This window comes from Carassius carassius, chromosome 30 (assembly GCF_963082965.1).
Source record: "Carassius carassius chromosome 30, fCarCar2.1, whole genome shotgun sequence".
Taxonomy (NCBI): domain Eukaryota; kingdom Metazoa; phylum Chordata; class Actinopteri; order Cypriniformes; family Cyprinidae; genus Carassius; species Carassius carassius.
The window spans coordinates 2,888,535-2,912,792 of record NC_081784.1 but is presented as its reverse complement, the minus strand read 5'-3'; the positions used below and the strand labels follow the sequence as shown (position 1 = coordinate 2,912,792).

Here is a 24,258-nt window from a genome sequence, read left to right as displayed (position 1 = left end):
CTGAATGGTGCAGTTAAAGACACACATTTTCTGCAGGCACTTAACCACTCTACAACCCTATACCAATGCACTTGCAAAAAACAAACAAAAAGAAAATCATTTTCTTTCACTTCTCTACATTTCTCCACTGCTATAGTTTATTTCCCAACCAAGCAGTCTTATAAACGTGGCATTGTATACTGAGAATATTGCTGCTTCTGTGACAATTCTCTTATGCTAATCTATTTTAAGTCACTTTGAATAAAAGCATCTCCTAAATGCATATTGTAAGTGTTAATAGACACGTGGCTGAGGATGCATAAAACAGTATCAAATTCAGTGGACGTCAGCAGAACTTTCCCTGAAATTCTGCACGCCTTTACGATCCACAATGCACATATTTGTGATTATTTTGGGCCTCAGAAAAATAAATTCTTGTTTTCCTGCAGTTCTAAGTTTTAGCACTGTAGGAATGTTTCATAATTGTGTTTAATTTGCATGTGCTATTTGTCACATATTTGCAGTGTTGTGCATTTGAATACATGTGTGGAATGAGATGTGAAATTGAATGTGTAATGTGTATGTTCTGTGTCTCCAGGTGCTGCTATGTGTGTTCTCTTTCTTGAGGAAGGTGGCATTTGATTATGGCCGTCTTGCATTGGTCTCTGATGCTGACAGGTAAAATTAATAGTAGCTTTCTCTAATATACAACTTTAAAAAAACATTCATTTACCGTTTTGCACGTAGGCCTGTTCTGTCGTTATTCTAATTACCGCAATGTGCAAAAATTCTCATTTGCAGAACCGTAATACTGAAAACAGTCATTTTCTTAAAACTGTAAAACACAACTGCACCATTAGGGCCGTATTTCCAGCGTTTCATACTGCAGCCTCAGCTGGCTGCATTATCACAGCATGCTCTTGGCCCCAATATAACCCCAAACAAACTCTCATCTTCCCTGCACCAAGTAACATTTTGTGAAACCGTCAGGCTGTTTATTTACAGCTGGACACTCAATCCATCAGTCATGATTTGGACAAGACCTCTGATTTGGCAAAAGAAAAGAGAAAATGCATCCTGCAGCAGTGTTTCTTGCATTGAACACTCCGTGATCTCAGCAGCTGCATAATGGGTTTAGCTAATGGATTTGTTGTACAGAAGCTTCTACCTTTCCAAAAGCTCAGCCAGTCTTATTTGATAAGTAATATGACCCTGCCTTTCAATCATACTCGTATCCTTTGATTTGGAAACTGGTTTGACCACGATGTAAGTGCACAAGAGATTATGTTTAAGGGGGATCTGATTATATTCCGGGCATCTCAATCATAATTTTGTGTCCTGTCAGATCCTACAGTCACTATGCAGATGTCAAAACCGATTTTCCATGTTGCAGGCTAGCACATATACTTAAAAAAAAAACATCATTCAGCTGGGAGTCAGATCCACTCACTGTATTTTAAGAACAAGTCTTGGGTTTTATCTAGTCATTTTTTAAGGATTATTTGAGGAGGTGTCGACCCTTAAATGTAATGAATGTTTTGTGTGTACCCATCTAACATTCACTGATCTGTTTTGAACATTTAGTTCCATAAACACTTCCCTGAATTACAACATGTACATTATGACTTCCCAGTTCTCTATTTAAATGTCATAAAAGTTTAAGAGTGAAAAGTCTGATCATGAAGCCAAGTGCCTGTTACAACTTGGCAGTGCATTACTTTTTTAGTGAATAATTCAAAGGTTTATTAATGCACTCGTACTGTACCATTTGTCTCAGGGCATTTTACATGTTTTCGTCCCTAAAACATTTAGAACTGTTTACCTGAGTCACAGATTAATCTTGCTTACAAACAGGTCAAGCTGACAATACTAGTTTATATTTATAATATATTACTAATATATATATATATATATAATATTATTTTTAATTTAAAAAAAGACAACTGTGTCACATGACATCTGACACCAAGAATGCAATATTCATTGAAGGTTTGATTTGATTTAGTGTAATAACTTGCTTGAGCCAATGTGAATGAAAAATTACTAGTGTCATTGCATTACAAATGAGTGATCTCATATTTTGACGATTTTTGTCAAGCATGAACTTTAGTGGTTTCTTTTCCCTCAGCCGTAGGCAGAATCCACAGTATCAACGTCTGGACGATCAGGAGGAATAGTATGTGTTGTTTTTAAACTTCAGCTCTCTCTTCCAAGGAGGCCTTGTGTCTGCTTTTTGAATTTACCCTCTGGCATTTCTTCTGTTGTGTGTTCTATCGGGAGAATTTTGGTTGAATTTCTTCACTGTGTACTGTTTGTAACTCTTTTTTTCTTCCTTCTATTGTCCTTTTTTTAAATGACTTCCACTGGTTGAGGGTTTCTCAAGATACTAATCAAATTTACCTGAACTAATCAATATAATTGTGTTTCTTATGAATTGGTGTCTTTTAAAGGTGAATTGTGTATTTTCTACACCAAACAAAATTGTACAAATGTTTCCAAACAGATATCCTAATCTCTCCCACATTTTCTCATCAACATCTTCCATTGTTGAAATAAACAAGATAGTCCTGTCCCAAACTCACAGCACAAGTCGGACTGCTCCAAAAACAGAGGAATGTTTTACAAGTGCCAATGTGACTACACATGGTTTACTTATATTTTTCTCCATGTACAACTGGAATTGGACAGAGTTATTGTAACATTGCAAAAACTACACTCTTCACCATTAAATAATATATTTTTGTTCATTAAAGCGTGCACTTTCTGGCTATGGTCTTAGCACCCTATAAGTCCCACAGGGAAGAGGCTTACAGGGAGAGGTAAAACATCCTGTGGTGGCATAGAAAACCCCTGTGTAACTGGAAGACCTAGTTTTGATGGATACCTGTGATTTGTCCAGTTGTTTAATTGTTTTTGTCAATGGATAAATGGATAGGGTTGTTACTTAATCCAAGTGCCCTGTAGAAGTGGCCCTATAGAATCCGTCCAAATGTTTGTGAATATTATAGCTAGAGAATGACACACATACTGGCCCCAAAAATATATTTTTATATTTAAGGCGTACTTGCGTGTATGTTGAACTAAATTGCATTTGTCAATTTAATTTAAAAACAAAAAAACAGCACACCCACACTTTTAAGCTAAATGCAGTTGATATTTTGTCACCTAATGCACTGTAGGTTCGTATTAAGTGTGGCATTTGGAGGCCACTGTATCATCAAATAGAATTGTTATAGTTTTATCTCTGCCCAGTTCTTGATGAGTCTTTCTCCGTTTAACACACTCTGGTTTCTAATCAACTCTAAATGTATGCTCCTCTCGTTGCATGTTCTTCTCCTTTCTAGGTTTACTGTAGTCTCTTTGTGAACAGTTTGTGTGCATTGTCTCTCAACTGCTAACGCTAACTCTTGTGTTTGAGTTGTTTGCACAGTCACTTATTGCTGCATGCCTGACATGTGGTTAGCCTTGATATGGCCTGATGTAGCTGGAGTAATTTGAACTTGCAGGGCCTAGCAGTGCCCATCACTTATTAAGAAGCTGGCATTGAATTGACCCTGTGAAGATGCTAAGATAAAGTTAACCGTTATTAAAAGATTAGTTCATCCAGAATTAAAATTGTGTCATTTACTCAGCCTTGTGTTGTTCCAAAACCAATATGACTTTCTTCTGTGGAACACACAAGATATATATGTATCATGATTGATTGATTGATTTTTTTCTATGCATAGTAATAAATGTGGACTGAGACTTTGTCTGTGTGTGTTATTTGCTGGAAGTATTAGTTCCTAAAATCTTATTCAGTTGTATTCATTCATTAAAAACCACAGGTGCATAACACCAGGTTTCTCTCCTTACTGACATGACAAGACAAGTTTTTTTATTTGTGAAGATTTTGAGAAAAAAAGATCTGTAGCCAAGGGGAAGATTTTCAGTGAATGATCATATTGCTTTTTGGGATGAACTAGTCCTTTAACATGATCATACAGATCAATCTACAATGCTTATTACAATTACTGCTGAATGAAGTGGCATGCCATTAAGTGACTGTACACTTGTGTGTTCGCTTGAGTACTGTGCTCTGAGGGCACGTGTTTAATAATGTGTGTCTGTGTTCAGTGTGGGCTCCGCCATGCAGACGCCTGCTGACTCCCGATACGAGCGTCTCACCTCTGTGTCCAGCTCAGTCGACTTTGACCAAAGGGACAATGTAAGTAGCTTGCAAGGTCATTAATGTGGACGCGTATGACTATGTTCAGAATGGAATACACTGTATACAGTCTATTTTGTTAATATATGTTTGTAAAACAGCATTCAGTATGCAGCAATGGGCATCAAGGCTCTATCTGCAATGCTCTTTATGTGAAAGTCAAAGCAGCACATAAGTCAAGAAGTGCAAGCCCTGGCATGAGTGATTTGAAAGGGACATCATTCTCTAAATAGAAGATGAACTTGAGCGCATTTCATCATCCGGGTTTCTGTCCATATAGAAAACATTTACATATTGTTCACAGATTACATGCATACTACAAAAGTATTAAAGGTGCTATAAAAGTTTGCCATTCTGAACATACCCTTTGTCTTCCTTGCTCATGTATTTGCTCTTTCACGCTCATATTCACACAATCTGAAAAGCACATGCAGGAAGTATTTCTTTTCATCTACTATAACTCTGTTCACACCTGTGCATTTCATAAAAGCACACACGCCTTTTGAAAGCCATTTGTTTGCCTCTCCCTGCCCTGCTGTGATCTGGAATAACTGCACTTGTGTAAACTGGTGTCACGTGCACCCATGCTGCCTCTAACAACTCCTTAAACTGCATTAGAGACTGTCCATGTCTCTGAAGATGATGATGCACATGGCAAGTTCTTGAGAGATGTGACCGTCAGCGGGCAACCAGGAGAGACACAGGGCCCACAACTGATCTAAAGTATTCTGATTGAAATTTGTTGCCCATTCTCAATAGGAAAGTGCCCAAGCAACATTGCTCTGCAACATTGCTCTGTTTATCATCACCTTTGATGTTGAAGTGACTGACAGACAACAGTTAGAGTGCACTGAATATGATGTTCTATTCTTTGGCTCTGTTATAGGGCTTGTGTTCCTGGCTAACCGCCATCTTCAGGATAAAGTGAGTCCTTTCTGCATTTGCTTTATGAACATACTGTAACTACTGAAATGAAGACTATTCCAACTGTGCTAAAACAACTGTATATTAACACATAACCACATTTACATGTCAGCAGTTCCCAGGGTTAATTATATTATATTATACTTTATTCACTGTTACGCACTGTAATCGGATGATTTTTATCAACTATTTCATTTATAGTGTTTATATTGTGAACTGAAAGTTGTGCTTGTTTAATGAAATAATATTAATAAATAATTGTAATAATAAATATTTATATAATATAATATAAATATAGACTAGAATAGAACATTTTAAAAATTATTCTGTTTTTTCTTTCTTTTTCTTTTTTTCTTTTTTGAAGTGATGATGATATTAAATGTAAATCCAAAGCCATATTTCAAGTTTAAGACACCTGGCTAAAAATGTTACTGTTACACTGACATATCTCTCTCACACTTACAGAGATGATGAGATCAGGGAGAAGTGTGGTGAGGATTCTGTGCACTACCTCTCATTCCAGCGGCACATCATTGGTCTGTTGGTAGTGGTGGGCGTGCTCTCCGTGGGCATCGTCCTGCCCGTCAACTTCTCAGGAGACCTGTTAGGTGAGTCAGAAAAATTTGAGAAAGAGTTATCTAGGATTACTCATCTGAACGCATATATGACTAAAGACTCCCTATGACCCACTTCTTATCTTCTGTTTCTCCAGAAAATAATGCCTACAGTTTTGGGCGAACTACAATAGCCAACTTAAAATCTGGGTAAGCCCGGGTAATGTGACACTATGAAATAAGTCTTGAATGACTGTTGATGAATAACTCATCTCTTTGTTTTTGCTCTCTTTTAGTAATAATCTGCTATGGCTGCACACTACATTTGCCTTCTTATATCTGTTACTGACTGTGTACAGCATGAGGAGACACACTTCAAAGATGCACTACAAGGAGGATGACTTGGTGAGCAGAGAGAGAAATGTTCTGGGTTCAATACAAGTTCCTATCTACAACATATTTGACAATGTCCTTTACCACATAAAATAATCATAGTTAAGCACAAATTTTACCTAGGCTATAAGTGCCTTACAGTAACCAACGTTTGTATCGAACCAGGAACATTAATTTATTTTTAGATTTTGACTAGAACCCAAATTCACAATTACTCAAATATTCCATTTTCCCGCTATGGACCTTAATCAGAGTAAACATCCCACTGCAACCCACTTTACTTGCATAATCTAGCATATTTTTGAGTGAAAAAAGGATATTTAACATTAAAAAAAAAAATGAAGAGTGGATGATGGTGATGTTGTTCCATATCAAAGATTGCTAAGAAAAAATATTATAATGTGAAACAACCTGGTCAGTTATTTCATCATTTTCCTGACTAAGGTCCACAGTTTAGTGTTGCTCTGTCATATATATATATATATTTATATATATATATATATATATATTATATTATATTGCTCTGTTAGTGGGGTTTAACATAGAGCATCAATCAATATTATAGATTAAAGGATAAATAAATAAACTAATGTCTCTAAATTGTCTCCATTCACAGGTGAAACGCACTTTATTCATTAACGGGATCACAAAATATGCAGAAGAGAGTCAAATAAAGCAGCATTTCGAGTAAGTTCTTAGTGAAAATACTAAATTTATGTCACAGTGTTAATTAGGATGTACCTTCCCATCAGCTGTGAGGGTGAGGTGTGTATTTATGCACATGCATGACTCGCTTTCCCGTGTAGAAGATGCCAAGAAAATATTTTGATATGTCCAATCCAAGTCAGTGTTGTCTGCTGAAGCATTGTTGGATCTCCTTTTGTGTTCTGGATAAGTAACTCAATCCATTTTGGAACTACATAATGACATATTGTACATAGTGGACTATCCCTTTAAGATTTCCCAGTCCACACAGTAAATTCAAGCTTAGTTCTGAGATATGACCCATGTAATACATTGACAAACTTTTTGTTTTAATTGGTCTAAAGTGGTCACGTGGCTACAAGATGCTCAGTGTGTCCACCCACTCAGTTTAACTAATCTCATTTACTGCTAAAGAATGTGCGGGACAATACATGTCTTTAACTTCTTCTGAGTCAAGGATTTCTAGAATTGACAATTGAGAAAGAGAAATGAGGATGTGTAGACAGAGGACAAGGAGGAAGAAAAGAACAAACATAAAGCAGACTCACAGACGTCTCAAAGCATATCGCAGTCTGTCCCTCTTCAGCCAACCGGGAAAAGAGTCATCAGTTCTTTAGACTCCCACAGATCTATTACTTTAGGTTGGATGGAAATTTTGACTTAATAGTCTTTAGTGTTGTGTACTTCATCTCACAGAGACTGCTGTGTCATTATTTAGAAAGCAAGCCTACCAATTTGTTTTGTGCCAGTCTACTATTTTGGTACCATTGATTTTAGATTTACTCACCCTTATGCATCACATAAAAAGAAACAGTTGCTGGTCATTTTACATGTCGGTCATTTTCTTCCTGTCTAAGCGAGTCATTCTTGGCCCGTGTAAAGTACAGTGTGCGCCAGACAATACTGAAGCCTGGCTCCTACAAGACTGTCAACACTGTGTTCCAGTGCCAGGTTAAAACTGTTTCCTGTCCTCCTCATGGGAGTTTTGTGTCTCTTACACTTTCATCTCTTTGTGTTTATATCCAGGAAAGCATATGAAAACTGTTTGGTTCTGGATGCTCGCATTTGTTACGACGTTGCCAAACTTATGTCCCTGGAGTCTGAAAGGTACAAATTTTTCTTTTCAATTCTCAGCTGCTTTCAATGACCCTTTGATGAAAAAGAACATAAATTGGCCTGAAAATCCTAAACTATTTTGTACCTTATAGAAATTGCAACTCAAATGTTATGGAAGTATGTTCTTGACTTTGTCTTATTCAGAAAAAAGGCAGAACGCAGCAAAAAGTTCTACACCGACCTGATGGCCAGGGAGCACATCGCCATTATGATTAACCCCAAACCCTGCGGCCACCTCTGCTGCTGCATCATCACGGGCTGTGAGCAGGTCAGATCATATGCATTATAGCCTTTTCAACACGAAGAGTTTTGAATAGTAGCGGGTTTATAGATCCCTCATTAGTAGATGAATCATCATACTTTTTACCTCACATTCAGATTTAACACTGTAAAAAGCATGAACTGTCATCATAAATACCCCACTTTTTCCCATCAGACATGCAATCAGTGCTCTATATCCTCTGTCTCGTGTGCTGCCTGCAGCTCCGCTTCTCTATATTTACAGTCAGGATGATGTACGCTCCGCTGCTGTGAGACATGTTCAACATCAGCTCCCAAGCGTCCTTATTAGATCAGATTTCCCGTTTGTCACTAGTCATTTTTCTGTAGCACTTCATGTCCCCCTGCTGGACGATGCCTGGAATGCTTTAGTCAGAATGACTTCTGGGAACACAAGCTCTTAACTGGCAGGCTTACAAAACATTAAATAGAGGGCCTGTTGATTAATTGTTGACTTGAAGCATTGAGAAGTAACAGAATTTATAGGGACAGTCACCTGACGTTAACCTTGTGAAGCCTGACATAAGAAATAATAGTAATAATAATTTTTTTTTTTAAAGTTTACTTATGTGTTTTTGTTGAGATGATCTTATTTGATACACCAGGCAAAAAAATCAAGAAGAAAACCTCCTCTGTTTTATTCAGAGGTCCAAACTGAGCAAAAGCATGCAATTTGGTGCAGTTTCTGATATTTTTATGGTCAAAAAGTAAGATTAAAATTAAGATATATAATTATAAATAAATAAATTAGATCTAACGGACTACTTCAATAAAATGCATATAAAAATCAGTTGTCAATCCATATCTCACAGTAATGTCCTAGTAAGATGATGTTTAAATGCTTAGTTTTATGATCAAAGCTTTGTAGTTTCTAAATGTATATAATGCATAGGCAATAAGAATGCACCCAAGATATGTTGCCTGTTTTCCTGTAAAATGCATTGTTCATTAGATTACAATTGCTATTATAGTCACTTAGGCTTGAATTATAATTCTGAACGTCAGATGACAAAGGCCAAAAAAAATCACATAGATTTGCACAGAGGAATGGATGTAAGCCATATCAAGAAACCAAAATATCCTACATGTTCCAGTTACAAATCTATAAAACAAGTGCATTTTAGTAGTGCTGTCTAACTCTTGTAATGCTAATCCATTCCTGCAGGAAGAGGCTGTGAACTATTACACCAAGCTCGAGGCCAAACTGAAGGAAGACTACAGAAAAGAACGAGAAAAAGTCAACACTAAACCTCTGGGAATGGCTTTTGTGACCTTCCAGAATGAAGCAATGACTGCCCTGTAAGTCTAACAGACATTTTGGTCTTTTTGTGTGAATAAAACACAAACCAAAAAGTATCATTGTGGTACTATGATTTTCTTAGAGGTAAAATTGTACATAAATATTGTGATCATTCAGAAGTATCATGGTATTACCTTCTGATATTATCATGTTACAGTCACAATACTTTACCAGAAGGAAAAATAATATTAATAATAATATATCTGATTTTCACCATTCCCAGCATCCTGAAAGATTTTAACGCATGTCAGTGTCACGGCTGTCACTGTCGACGAGAGCCAAAGTGCTCCCCCTTCAGCGGCCTTCTCAACACATACAACTGGACAGTCACATATGCTCCAGATCCACAGAACGTTTACTGGTAACATCCTCATCCTAAATCTCATGAATTTATTATGAGCATACTCTCACAGAGCTAGACTTTGGACATAAACCGGGATCCACTTTGCGGTTTCATTCTGACCAACAAATACCCACTTAGACAGGAAAAGACTGACCACAGTTAGTTGTTTTTACATGCATGTAAATCTGAAATTGATGATACCAAAATAATAATTAATTCCGAGCTGGACCTCTAATGCATGTTATTGATAAATGATATTGACTAGGGCTTGTCATTTCATATGCAATATGCATTAGATTGTGCAGGTCTGTGGGCTATTTTTGGAGACAATGATCAAGTTAAATTAATTTCTGTAGCATTTTACACAATGCATATTGTTTCACAGTAGCTCTACAGAACATGATGTTAATGTTTTTATAACATCTTAATATCTTCATGCCTTATAGTTGCATTTAGCAGATTAGAGCTGTGCCATAATATAGTTTACATTTTGCAATGATACAATCAACCTATATTGCTAGATAACTTTATTGCTACTGTGTTGCAATATAGTATATATCGGCCTAAACAAGTGTACCATTTGTATGTGGATAAATTTGTACATAATGGCATATTCAACTTTATATAAAGAGCTGGACGATAATATAGTTACATTCAAAACAAAACAAAAAATCAGCAGGTGAGATTTGATATACAAGTAGTATATATTCCTTTACGTGAGTGTATGTATGCAAATAAAGTGGGATATAATCTGTCCAACTTTAAAAATATAGAACTATATGATAATAGTTAAAATTTTTGCAACAATATAAACAATCATGCAGGTGAGATCTGCTATATAGTATAGATTACGAGTATACTGTATGTTTGCAGGTCAATTAGGATTTACTATATATAAGAATCAAGTGGAAAAAAGTTGAAGATATATTTTGTCCGATTCCAACAAATCATACTTAATTTAGAAGTTTTTTAATAGAGAATGTGAAAAATAACAATAACTCATTTTTAAACATTTGCTCATTTTGACTCATTTTGCCAGCACGGGGCACATACAGTAGTTGTATAATGTGTTACCTTGTTTTTCACAGGGAGCATTTGTCCACTGGTGGCCTCAAGTGGTGGCTCCGCTGCTTTATCATCAACTGCTTTCTCTTCCTCTTGCTCTTCTTCCTCACCACCCCTGCCATCATCATCTCCACCATGGACAAGTTCAACGTCACCAAACCCGTGGAGTACCTGAACGTAAGGAGTCTGTTAAACTGGGCATTAATGAGCATCAAATTCAGAGTGATTATTGGGTCATGATTCTGTAACTCATCACTTCCCATCCTCGCCCTGTGTCTGTTCCTCCAGAACCCCATCATCACTCAGTTCTTCCCCACCCTGCTGTTGTGGTGCTTCTCGGCCCTTCTCCCCACAATCGTCTACTACTCTGCCTTCTTTGAGGCCCACTGGACACGGTACAATGCCAAATTCTGCATATCCCTGTATTTTTAATGACCTGGAGTTGTTCATCACTTAGAGTTTCTAAACGAAACCATTTTCTGGTAAACACAACCCCTAAAATATGTATGACTTTTCCCTTTAGATCTGAAGAGAACAGAACAACCATGCACAAGTGCTACACCTTCCTCATCTTTATGGTTCTGCTGCTGCCATCTCTAGGACTGAGCAGGTATTTTTATAACACTCGGTTTACATAGAGAAGATAAACCGCTTTTATGCTAGAAAAAAAAAGTTATCCCATCTTAACCTTTCAAATGCCTTCAAATAGCACTGACTGCAAATAGTATTGAATTTTCTCTCTTTAAGGAGATTATGTATTATTATTAAGTATTATGTATTTATTAAGCATCAACATTCTTCAGCAATATTTCACAAAACTACTACTGAGTCCTTATTTTAGGTTTTGCATCCTAACCATTTATATGATGTTTTATCATGTAATATTTTCCTGAATAAACAACCTTTTAACAAAAGTCTGAAAATTACCAATCGTTAAGTTGTTGATATAATACACTAATTTGTGTGATTTTAATTATTTAAACTTGAAATACGGTAATAGTAATTTGTATGATGGAAAATCTTGCCTTTTTTGTGTATTTTCACATCCAGAAGATTCTTTCTGATTATGGGAAATGGAAAACATCTAAACTTTTATCCTGGTTGCATTTGTCGTGTTGCCTCATTTCTCATTTGTATTAAACATTTCACATAATCTTTTCCAAAATGCAGTTTGGATGTTTTTTTCCGCTGGCTCTTTGACAAGAAATTCCTTGACGAGGCAAAAGTCCGATTCGAGTAAGTCCACGAGAGGATTTGCAGCTTTAAAATCCTGTGTTACAGGGGTTATTGTTACAAAACATTTGGTTTATGCATATTTTCAAGATTGTAGATAAAGTTTTTACGGCTTCTTTTTTTCTCTATTAGGTGTGTCTTCCTTCCAGATAATGGAGCTTTCTTTGTGAACTATGTCATTGCGTCTGCCTTCATTGGTAACGCCATGGACCTGTTGCGCATTCCTTATTTTCTTATGTACATGATCCGGCTGTGTTTGGCACGTTCAGCAGCCGAGAGGCGCAATGTGAAGAAGGTATTCATTATGCTTACCCTAACTGTTGTTATTGTTATATTCAATAACTCATATGCTCATCTTGAAATTGCGTTGTTCCATTTTGTTACAGCATCAAGCTTATGAGTTCCAGTTTGGAGCTGCTTACGCCTGGATGATGAATGTCTTTACTGTGGTAATGACCTACAGCATCACCTGTCCAATTATTGTGCCATTTGGTGAGTGACATTTCTCGCTCAAGAACTATAAAGAATTCTGGCATCATGGTGGCACTTTTAACACAGTATGATTTGACTTTTGTCTGCAGGACTGATGTACATGCTACTGAAGCACCTGGTGGACAGGTATAACATGTATTATGCCTACCTGCCCTCCAAACTGGATAAGAAAATCCACTCTGGAGCTGTCAACCAGGTGGTGGCAGCACCCATCCTCTGCCTTTTCTGGCTGCTCTTCTTCTCTACTGTTCGTACAGGTAAGACAATGCCAGATAGTGGGTCTGTTCCACACACTCACAAGTTGCCTACCTACACAGAATTGTTAGGCATCATATACTAACTCTGGATGCAACGATAGCTTCAAACAGCAGGCAGCAGGGTTTCTCACTTGCACTTATTGTGGCCCAGTGGAAAACAAGGTTGAGAACCAGTGCTCTAAATGGAACTTCTTCTAATATGACTTTTGCTCTCTTCTCTCTTGATTTCCTTGTTAAATTTGAAAGGTTTTGTTGCTCCAACATCGATGTTTACCTTTGTGGTTCTGATCATCACCATCATCATTTGCCTCTCCCATGTCGTCTTCGGTCACTTCAAATACCTCAGTGCGCACAATTACAAGGTCAGAAATAGCTCTGTCTGTTTATTCATTTTTTTATAAATAAAACCAAGCCCAGAACTTTCTCTAACCTGCAGTGTGATTTTCCTGAATTCTCTACAGATCGATATGGACGTTGTAGACAATGGACGACAACCAGATTCATCTCCACCTGTCAAGTCTGTTGTAAGTTATCATGATGCGCGAGAAAGCTTTTTACACCCCTAGTTTTAAGCATTAACACTAGTTATTTAGTAGTTATTCATCTGGCATCACTAAAATTCTATATTGTCACATTTTATTTCTTCACTCTTTTTATTGTATATCAGCAGACGTACGTCGCCCAAGTGCTACAGGACCCAAACACAGACGAGACAGGAAGCGGTGAGGACGAGGGGCAGGGGTTGTCACAGGATGAGGAGGGGGTGAATGATGGTGATTTCCAATCAGGAGAGGACAGCCTTATTGAGAACGAGGTGCACCAGTGACCCAGGCAGGGCCACGCCATGTGCTGAACTTGGCAGGACTTTAACATGACCAAACAGAGATCCACTACACCGCTACACCTCCCTTCACTTCCATCACAGCTGACGGCTAAAACACTCCTTTATCATTGAGGCTTGGAGACAGGATGGCCAGTTGGCAAGAATTTGGAGTGGCTTGTGATTGTACTCCCCCTATATGAGTTTCATAATTCTTCTTTAGAAGATAGTTAGAAGAATAGTTACCCTGTTTGGTAGAGTTGCTTGCCATTACAAGCGCATGTCTAGTAAATAAGACCAAAAACAGTAACAATTACTCATAATTTGCAATTAAGATTTTACTGTACCTATGTTATGATGAATTAAAACACCCATAGTGCTATCTCAAGAGGGCAGGAAAATTACATATTTGAGTGGATTTCTCATATACGCTTAGTCAGATTTCACCTCCAAATCTTTTGCATTAAAAAAAAAAAAATACGATTTATTCTTAGGAAATTAGTTATGTAGAATAATGGTCAATTAAACGGTTTGGTGACTGTTAAAAGCAAAAATAGATAGATATGGCAACTATGATTTAATGGAACAGAATCAAGTATCTCAGACAGCCACGTGATCATTAACAATCATTTGATTTTAGATGTTTACCATCTGTAGTGCATAGAAACAACACATTTCAGTGACGGTCACGTCAAAATGTATCAAAATGCTTGTGGAATATACATCAGTCACCATGACAGACAGTTGAGCAGAATTAAGTTTTGATTTAGAAACCAAATTTATTTCTTTTTTGCCACTACACCACAATATATGTGAAGGGGCCAATTTCATTCTTCTCTATCAAAGTAAATGTATTTAACATAAAGACCTTTATTAGTTCCCTTTTGTATTCGTAATTGTTGGAAAAACGAAAGGATAGAAAAACTCACTCCAGCCTGCTGAATTAACCAACTGTGAGGAAAACTGTCGCCGGACACTAATTGTCTCACCATATACATGGATTGGAAAAGCCACTTTTCCAGTCTAACGGACGGAATCAAAGGCAAATCACCATCCCTGGAACTATTCTCATGTCTACCCTCACGTCTTCTGCACATCCAGTGTTTAAATGTGGAATGATGCTACTTTCTGAATCAGGCATCAGATGGACCGATTTTAAATTGTGTTACTCTACTGTGGAATGTTCTGTCAATAACTGATACTGTAGCAAAAAAGAACTTAAACGCACAGCAAATTCCCCATGTGGGCTTAAAGGTGGAATTTGTGAAAGTGAATATATTTTTTATTTTTGTTATGCATGGGTATGAAATAATGGTTTCATCAGGTTTTGGTGAATTTTTTTTTTCCTTTTTATTGGCACTAGCAAGTGATGTACACATCACCATTTTTGATCACTAAACATATTTTACTACTCATAAATGCTGTAAAGTGTGCATGGAAAACATAAGCAGAAATCCCTGAACATCCTAAAAATTGGGTTTATGATGATAGCAAGATATCTCACGGGGTCAAATATATCAATATGTCTTAATTATGGTCTTCTTTATTGCTATAGTGGTGTGTTCCTTGCAATTTTACCAGAGAATGAGAAATAACAGACATTTTTGCTACTCTGTCCATTAATGCATTTTTGTGTTTTTTGTCCATTGTTAAAATGCAAGTCAGAACTGGAAACAGAATATTTTTTAGTTTTTCTTTCAAAATTGAGCAGACAAAGGCTGTGCCCGAGTACTTGCTTTAAAATATGTTTTTCTTTGTCCAACCTCTATATGGTAGATCTTTCCTGCTAGTGGACTTAAATAGTTCTCATTATGTCATTTATTGTTTACAGGAATAGCAATGCGGTGTTTAAACTGACATTTTTTGCAACAAATGTTAACTTGAAACAGTTGTCGGGTGTTTGCAAACTTGTGAATTAAACATTAGGAAGCTAATCAGTGATATCTTTAGTTAATTTATGTAAATTGCACTAGCCTACATATCTATCACTGAGGAGCTTGTAACTTTTAAATGCAAATAACACTGTAGGCTATGCACTTCATGTGGAATGTTTAACATTGTCATGGTGTATATCAAGCCATTTTTGTCAGTGATCTTGTTTGGACAACACTGAGTAACTGCAGTGCTTTGTACATCTGATGCTCTTGCTGCTTAGATACTGTAGGGGATGACTGCATTCTGGATCCATTTAAGGAAAAACACTGTTTCAAGCATGATGCGGCAATAATTTATTTATGCATCTTTATAGGCTTTTCCCATTTGTTACAGATGTTGTCCACAATATTTATTTCATCTGTCAATTACTTTTCCGTCTTTTGAATTAACGGCCATTGGCCTGGAGTGAAGTGGTTAAATCAGTGTAATATTTTTGTAAATAGAAGCATTGAGCTGTTTTTGAAACACTAAACTATTTGCATTTGTGCAGCTTAGCCAGCAAAGCCATGTACAGTTGACCATGAATTGTTTGCTTTTGCCCATTCAGATTTCCCTTAGTTTCGTACTTTGCTTGCGATTGCTGTTTTTAATAGTTTTGTATTTCAACCTCCCCTCAAATTATCTTTTGTAGTGTCATCCTCAAACTGTTCCATGTCTTTGAACAATAAAATAGACTGACAAAACCATATAAAAACTGTCATGAAATGTTATTTACATAGAAATCCACTTATCGTATTCCACTTAAATTAAGTCATATAAGCTGTTTTATTCTATTATAGTTAAAATTGCTGTCATTGATTTAATTATTTGCTAAAAAGCTATTCTAATTTTGGTACATTGTTCCACATCTACAAAAAAATGCTTCCAAATAGATTTTAAGAATTTCTAAAGGACAGTCTCAAAATGCAAGTGTCAAATTTTCTTATAATAATAATACGGTTTTAAAACACTCTTTTTCTCCCTTAAGGCATAGACGTATAAATACCTAGACACCTCGTTGGCCGCTTTGACCCGTTGCCGCGATACTTCAACGCGTCCGCCATGTTAGTGAGGGCAAGACTGCCTTAAAACAAATGAAAGTAAACAGGGGAGCTGCGGTTTTTACTGAATAAAAACACGATAACGTTCACATTTATCAACCGATTTCAGAGGTTTGTGATCTACGTGGTTAAAAAAACTGTCTTTTTTCTTTTGCCTCCAGTTATTTATAGGTTTGGAAAATTATTAATTGAAAGCTCACATTTGTCTCACTTGTTGATTTCGTTGATTTTTTCGGTTTACAAATCTGTTAATTTAGTATAACTGTTGACATATTCATGTAATGTAATTTGAATGTACATTACATGATATGGTTGTTTTATTGCTTTCTCTGTGTTCAATCCCAACATTTTTCTTCCTTTTTTTCTCTCTCTTTCTTGTGTCTCAGGTCAGAACACAGCTCATTCCCTTTGAAATACTGGGATAAAATCTAAATAATACATCTTTAAACACTAATAATTTACTATCGTTGAGATTGAATAAAACAAATAAATACAAATCAAAAAGTGACACTTGTAGTCTGCTTTTTAATTTGATAGCACTATAGCCTACAGATGAACTCCACAAATAATAACACATGTAACTGATGAGGCTATGGATCCAGTGAAAATGAAAATATGAACTGATACAGTGCACAGTAGAAATATAGTAAAAGTGATATGTTATATTAAAAAGTATATGTAGTACAACTTAAAGTAAAGTGAATAATATGAAAATCGAGTACAACGGTACAATAACATGTAACATGTATGTGATATAATAGATTTATAATAACATAAAATTATATGTATAATAATAATAATAACATAATAAATGACTGAACAACAATAGGTTAATAATAGCAAAAATAATATGTAATATAAAGGGTGGAATAATACAGAATAGACAAAAATGAAGAATAAATTAATAGTAAATTAAAGAGTAAAATAAAAAAATTTGAAATGTAATTTTAAACTACCATTTGTGTAATAATTATTTATCAAATTAAGACAACTAATGACACAGAAACCACATTTTGAAACAGTGGTTATTTTTCCATGTATGTTATCCAGTGTTGGGCAGTAACGCGTTATTAGTAACGTTATTAGTAACGCGTTACTAACGCAGGTCCATTTGACAGTAACTAATACTGAAACGCATTTCTTTTTAAATAAATTAACTCCGTTATTATATGGTGCATTGTCCGTTACTTTTTTTTTAATTAATTTTGAGTGAAGTGTACACTGTTAATTATTTCACTGTAAATTTACAATAAATAGCAGGTTAATAATTGCATGACTTTCACAGCAAGTTACCGTATCATTTTTACAGTAAATAATTGTGAAATGACAGCTGTTTACTGTGACTTCACAATAACTATGCCGTCATATTACTGTGATTTAGCAGTAAGCTGCTGTATAATTACAGTATTTTACTGTGCAATTACAGTTAGTCTATCATATTACTGTAATTTAACAGTAAGGTGCTGTAGAATTACTGTATTTAACCATGTCTATACCGTGATTTAGCATAAATGATGGACCAAACAAAACTGATAAAAACAATGGTTTAACTTTTATTTTTTTTGAAGAAAAATACATTTTAATAACAGGAATAAACACTGTGTAACATGAATGAACACTGGGTAACATGAATGTCTGTCAATATGTGTGTGAATGTGTTTACTGTGTTTACCATTATGTGATAATGGTACTTGAAAAATACAATTTAATAACAGGAATAAACACTGGGTAACAGGAATGTGTGTCTATGTGTGTGCACTGTGCACGTGTTTACTATGTGATAATGGTACTTCACAACGTAGGAGATGCAAAGAGAAAGAAGGAGAGAGAGAAGAGAGAGTGAGAGAGAGAAGAAAAGACAAAAAGGTGGGAAAAGAGAGGGTTGCAGGTGTCTCACTCCTTCCCTTGCAGCAGGCACCTGCATAGTATGGGTTCTGTCCACTATCTACAAAAGATAAGAAAGACAAAAAGTTTAAGTTACTTTGTGGTGCAAGTACCTGCAAGTATGGTACTCGCATTGTAAAACTAATCCTAAAATGTGTACAATTTAAGAAATTAAAATTTTAAAACTCATGATAAATCAGATAAATCATGTGAATAGTACTATATCAATTAATATTAAATCAACAAACCAGAGGACTCTGAAAGTAACATGATTGAGGTTAAGCAAAAATTACATGACATGCGTACATAGTAATGCAACTCAGTAAGCCAGTAATGTGATGTAAATTTACACTTAAAACTATTGTAAAGTTTTTATTCTAACATATCAATAACCTATAACATTGAAAAGGCATGTTTAATTCAAATAAACGTAAGAACAATGAATTTTACACATTTTGCAGTCTAAACTCGTAGAACAGATTAAAGGGATAGTGTACCCAAAAACCCACCCTCATTCCAAACACGTTAGCCCTTCATTCATCTTTGGAACACAAATTAAGACATTTTCTGACTCCTCCATGGACAGCAATTTTATTACCACTTTCAAGGCCCTGAAAGGTAGTGAAGATTGTTAAAATAGTCCATGTGACTACAGTGGTTCAACCTTAATGTTATGAAGCGATGCAAAAATACTTAATAGTGCGGAACGCACAAAAAGTATTCTCGTCGCATCATAGCAATAAGGTTGAACCACTGTAGTCACATGGACTATTTTAACAATGTTTTTACTACCTTTCTGGGGCTTGAAAGCGGTTATAACATTGCAGTCTATAAGCGGGATCAGAAAGCTCTCGGACTTCTTAAAATTATCTTTATTTGTGTTGAACAAAATTGTTTGGAACATCATGAGGGAGTGTAATTAATGAGAGACTTTACATTTTTGAGTGAACTAACCCTTTAATAGCTTAAGTAAACATCTTACTGCATAACTAATTCTAGCTTAAAACAAAGACAGTGTTTCGTTAGTCTGTTTTGAAGTTGGAACACAACTTACATTAGACTGACATCCATTCAAAGTCAATGAGCTTCCTGATCAGTGTACAGACTTGCTGGTTTATGTGTCCTCTCTGCCTCTTTGATTTTGTACCTGTCTCTGGGTTGATGCCCAAGAAGCACATATAAACAAAAAGACAGAGAAGAAAGATGTTAGTTTAATTCAAGTGGGATTAAAAAGGTTTCAGTTCCTAGTCATCACCTTCAGTGGGTCACTGCTGTTGCAGTACTGAGCAAAACTAAAGTTAGCTCAGTTTTAACAAGGTGACATTACTTGGATTCAATTAAACAGCAACCATTTAAATAACTTAACAGCAACTGAAAAACATTTACATCACAAACACACAGTCAAGAATAGTCCTGCAACAAAGTAAGTTAGATGTGTGTGATTTGTTAATCACACACATTCCACTCATTCAACAAAGAGGAACGACTGATTTTGTCAGTGAGCAGTCAACCAGAGCTATATTACAAAAGTTCATTTTTCTATAGAGACAGGAATAAAATAAAGGACCTATATATATATATATATATATATATATATATATATATATATATATATAAACGTATTAATAGATTGATTGAATAAAGGCCAAAGATAAGAAACGTTTCGTTTTACCCCAAACAAATTATATTTTAACTTGAACCACTAAAGAGACATCAGAGCCAGCGGCAAATGTCAGAAGATCTAGCCGAGGTGAGGCTGCTCTCGGCGGATACATGATGACGGAGCTCCCGCTGATGGCATGGAGCTCATCTCCGAGATCGGCGAAACACATTTTTTAAATAGACGCTGTCATTATAAATAAACCGCATATTTGAGTTTAAAACAACTACATTCTCGCCTGAAATACTTTTAAAACTACATTTCATGACACAATAACAGTAATATTTTGAAAATTATCCGAATAAAAATGGCGGTTTAAAATGCTGCGTGAACTCAGCTGGCAGAAGCCCCCCCATGACCAATAGACGCGAATTCGCGTCTGTTGTGAAGTTAATTTCACGCGCGAATGAAGCGAATGATCTCAAAATGGTCAAGCGGCAAACTAGTAGTGATGGGAAGTTCGGATCATTTTACCGACTCGGACTTTTGAGTCTCGTTCAGCAAAATGAACGAATCTTTTTTCGAGTCATTTCGTTCATTTTAGCAAAATGTAATGAAAATGTTATGTGTTACTTCCTCAACACATCTAGTAGCCTACTTACGCAAACGTTGATCACACTAAAAACAATACAAAACTAAAATGCTATAGGATACAGAAAAAAAAAATCATTCTTTACCTGGGTCTTTAGTCTGTGATTAGCTCACCTCACCTCTCATCTGACAAGAAGTCCTCGGGTTTAAGTCATTCTTTAATCACTTGACAGCCCCATACGCAAAACTAACGCAGTCTTGAGCCGGAAAGAGAATTGATTAGTTTATCTCATGAGTCTTTCGGGTCTCGGGTCGAGTTTGACTCGTTCCTTAATCACGTGACAGCCCCATACGCAAAACTAACGCACAAACGCAGTCTTGAGCCGGAAAGAGAATTGATTAGTTCATCTCATGAGTTTTTCGGGTCTCGGGTCGAGTTTGACTCGTTCCTTAATCACGTGACAGACCCATACGCTATTTCTGACATTTTCTGTCACTGTGTTTTTGTTACTGTTTGTTAAGGATCTGTGGTTTGTTATTATTTTATAAATAAAACCCTGTTATAAATAAAATATTGATTAATTTGTCTTTTTGACTGTCTATCAGTAAACAAACACTAGGGCTATATAATAATATAATAATTCAAGCTTACAATAAAAAGTATTTATACTAGTTTGTTCGTTTTTACTCCAATTTTGAGTTTCCTGGTATAATAATTGCTTTTCCTAGGCAGACTTGACATATTGGTGTAATATATGTATAAGAAGATTGCTCAAAAAAGGACATAATGACATATACATTAAAAGCAAATAAAATTTTGAATTTGAATTATTAATGTTAGTTTAAAAGGTTATGATAACTTCAGCTTTAACAGTTTTAACCCAGCTCAGAGTGAAGAGGATACTTCAGATCCTGGTGCGACTGCCAGTGCAGGGGCCATGTTTTGGGAAGACTTTGACGAGAGGGTAGCAACTTGAGGCCTTCTGCTACCTCTTCTAAGACCTCAGATGCTATAAAGGTGCAGGCCTACCTTGCAGAGCCACTCTTACCCCGCACATCAGACCCTCTGGCCTGGTGGAGGAGATGTTCACCAGTATACAAAAGCCTTTCTGAAGTCACAAAGACAAGACTTTGCATTGTGGCCACATCTGTGCCATCTGAAAGAATTTTTTCTAAAACTGGGCAGATTATCTCAGATAGAAGAAACAGACTCAGCCCATCCAAGGTCAGGGAGCTTGTTTTTTTTTAATGCAAACATGCCTTAAAGCAAGTCCTAAAAATATAGCCACAGTGTGTTATTTATTTTAAAGCTTATTTATTTTTATTTATTTAGAAAAAGCCTAGCTTGTTGTGCAATATTTTTGTTGTTGTTGTGATTTTAAAGGTAATTTGTTATTGTTATAAGGCTCCGTAGCTTTAGTATCTCTTAATATTCATTTATTTTTATTTAAATGGTTTAAAATTATTTGGGGAATAGTTATCCTCTTTGATATAAAGTTTTTATTTTGGCACAAAAGTGTTATTTATTTTAAAATGTATTCATTTTAAATTATTATATAAAAAAGCAAAGCTTGTTGTGCAATATTTAGTTTTTCTTTTTTTTTCTTTTTTTTTATATTGTACTTTTAAAGTTCATTTGTTAAGGTTATTAGACCCTGTGGCTTTATTATCTTTTAATTTTAATTTTATTTTTAATTATTTACTTTTTTATTATTTTGATTTATTTTGGAATAGTTGTCCTCTTTGTTACATAGCTTTTCTGGCACAAAAATAAACAACAATTCAAAAGTATGTACACAGTGTTTTTTAATGTTTATAAAGTGTCATATGTTACAAAAGTATGGTTTATCTGATTTAATAATTACTCTAGCCAATGTTGTCACATCACGGGACAAAAGAACGAACAACCCGAAGAACCGAAAGATGAACTAATCAATTCTCTCTCCGGCTCAATACTGCATTCTTTTACTGTCTATGGTTTTAGGTTTTAGCTTATGGGGCTGTCACGTGATTAAGGAATGACTCGACCCGACCCGAAGACTCATGAGATGAACTAATCAATTCTCTTTCCGGCTCATATTGCATTGGTTTTAGCGTATGTGGCTGTCACGTGATTAAGGAACGAGTCAAAAACCCGATAGACCCGAACTATGAACTAATCAATTCTCTTTCCGGCTCAGACTGCATTGGGTAAGCGTAAGGGGCTGTCACGTGATTAAGGAACGAGTCAAAAACCCGATAGACCCGAACTATGAACTAATCAATTGTATTTCATCTGGACTTTAAAACATATTACAAAACAATAGAAAACATGCAAAATATGAAGGCTACAAGAACATTTCATCTCCTGAAGGAACTGAATATATTTTAATTTTCCCCTTCTATAAATTAATATGTTATTATCCTCTGGTCTGTACATTTCTTTTTTTTGTTGTGCAGGTTTCACAGTATTTGTAGTGTTCTCTGTACCTATTGTCCTGTGCATTGTTCATAATAAAGTTTGAAAAAAAAAAAAAAAAAAAAAAAAAAAAAAAAAAAAAAAAGAACTAATCAATTCTCTTTCCGGCTCAAGACTGCATTGACTGACAGGTGAATCACTACTACTAGAACAGAACCTATAGAATAATGCGCATGCGCGACTGAACGAATCACTCCCCGAGACGACTCGTTCTTCCCGAGTCACATTAAAGATTCGTTCAAAATGAACGAATCGTTCAAGAACGACACATCACTACAAACTAGACGCGGTAGACGCGAATTTGACGCTCTATTCGCGTTTGGTGTGAACACAGCACTAGAATTATTACCCGTTCACAGACAAAATGGCTCCTAATATCTCCAGATGTCGACCTGTTTTACTTTAGAATAGCACAGCTAACGAAGCTCCACTAATTCAGTGATAAAAACATTTATTTTCCTATATCTTTTTTATAATAAAATGCACTTTATTTTTTCTGTTGACGAGACAGACAACGGCTGCTCCGTTTCACACACACGGCAGAAAAATATGGACGACGCCCAGCTAGCTAACATTACTAATTTGAGATTAATTTATTCCACCTTTGCACAAATCCACAACACTATAATGTATCTAGTTGATCATAACTGTCATAATACACACATTAAGGCCACAGCTTACCTTATAACTTTATTTCCCGGTGGTAGAAAAATGCTGTGGGAAAAGAGAGTGCTGTTAGAGTAACGAACATTAACTAAGAAAAGCATTAAGCAAAGCTAAAGTTCAATTTTGACGGTGTAGTTAACGTGAAGCCTCACAGTTAATAACTTAATATGGTACTACTAGCTATAACGTTACACTTATTAACACAACCAACGTCTGATCATTCAAATTTGCGCGCTCAAACCTAGACGCGAGTCTGCTCCATACAGTCAGTCTATGGCAGGGCTATTCAATTGGCGGCCCGCGGGCCACATGCGGCCCGCCAATCATCTCCATGCGGCCCGACGGCACCAACCTCCCTCCTCCTCTTTTCGCTCCGATTGACCTGAGAAACGTTTTACGTGTGAATATTTCAGCAGT

The 24,258-nt window shown here is 36.0% G+C and overlaps 1 protein-coding gene across 3 annotated transcripts in view; it reads left to right on the top strand.

The window, feature by feature from the left end:
* Positions 1-15,601, top strand: part of tmem63ba (transmembrane protein 63Ba) — a 28,010-nt gene extending 12,409 nt beyond the window's left edge. Inside the window, exons 3-24 of one of the 3 annotated variants that reach the window (XM_059516984.1) lie at positions 578-657; positions 2,108-2,155; positions 4,096-4,186; positions 5,073-5,110; positions 5,576-5,718; positions 5,823-5,874; positions 5,961-6,069; positions 6,674-6,744; positions 7,789-7,869; positions 8,023-8,146; positions 9,323-9,456; positions 9,681-9,818; positions 10,889-11,042; positions 11,154-11,260; positions 11,389-11,475; positions 12,036-12,101; positions 12,231-12,393; positions 12,485-12,590; positions 12,680-12,847; positions 13,094-13,209; positions 13,309-13,371; positions 13,518-15,601. In XM_059516984.1, the coding sequence (XP_059372967.1) occupies positions 578-657; positions 2,108-2,155; positions 4,096-4,186; positions 5,073-5,110; positions 5,576-5,718; positions 5,823-5,874; positions 5,961-6,069; positions 6,674-6,744; positions 7,789-7,869; positions 8,023-8,146; positions 9,323-9,456; positions 9,681-9,818; positions 10,889-11,042; positions 11,154-11,260; positions 11,389-11,475; positions 12,036-12,101; positions 12,231-12,393; positions 12,485-12,590; positions 12,680-12,847; positions 13,094-13,209; positions 13,309-13,371; positions 13,518-13,673 (2,295 nt within the window). In that variant the 3' untranslated portion in view covers positions 13,674-15,601. Of the gene's footprint in view, positions 1-577; positions 658-2,107; positions 2,156-4,095; positions 4,187-5,072; positions 5,111-5,575; positions 5,719-5,822; positions 5,875-5,960; positions 6,070-6,673; positions 6,745-7,788; positions 7,870-8,022; positions 8,147-9,322; positions 9,457-9,680; positions 9,819-10,888; positions 11,043-11,153; positions 11,261-11,388; positions 11,476-12,035; positions 12,102-12,230; positions 12,394-12,484; positions 12,591-12,679; positions 12,848-13,093; positions 13,210-13,308; positions 13,372-13,514 lie in introns of all 3 variants that reach the window. The other 2 variants (XM_059516983.1, XM_059516985.1) reach the window with 2 other exon arrangements.
* Positions 15,602-24,258: the final 8,657 nt, after the last annotated feature.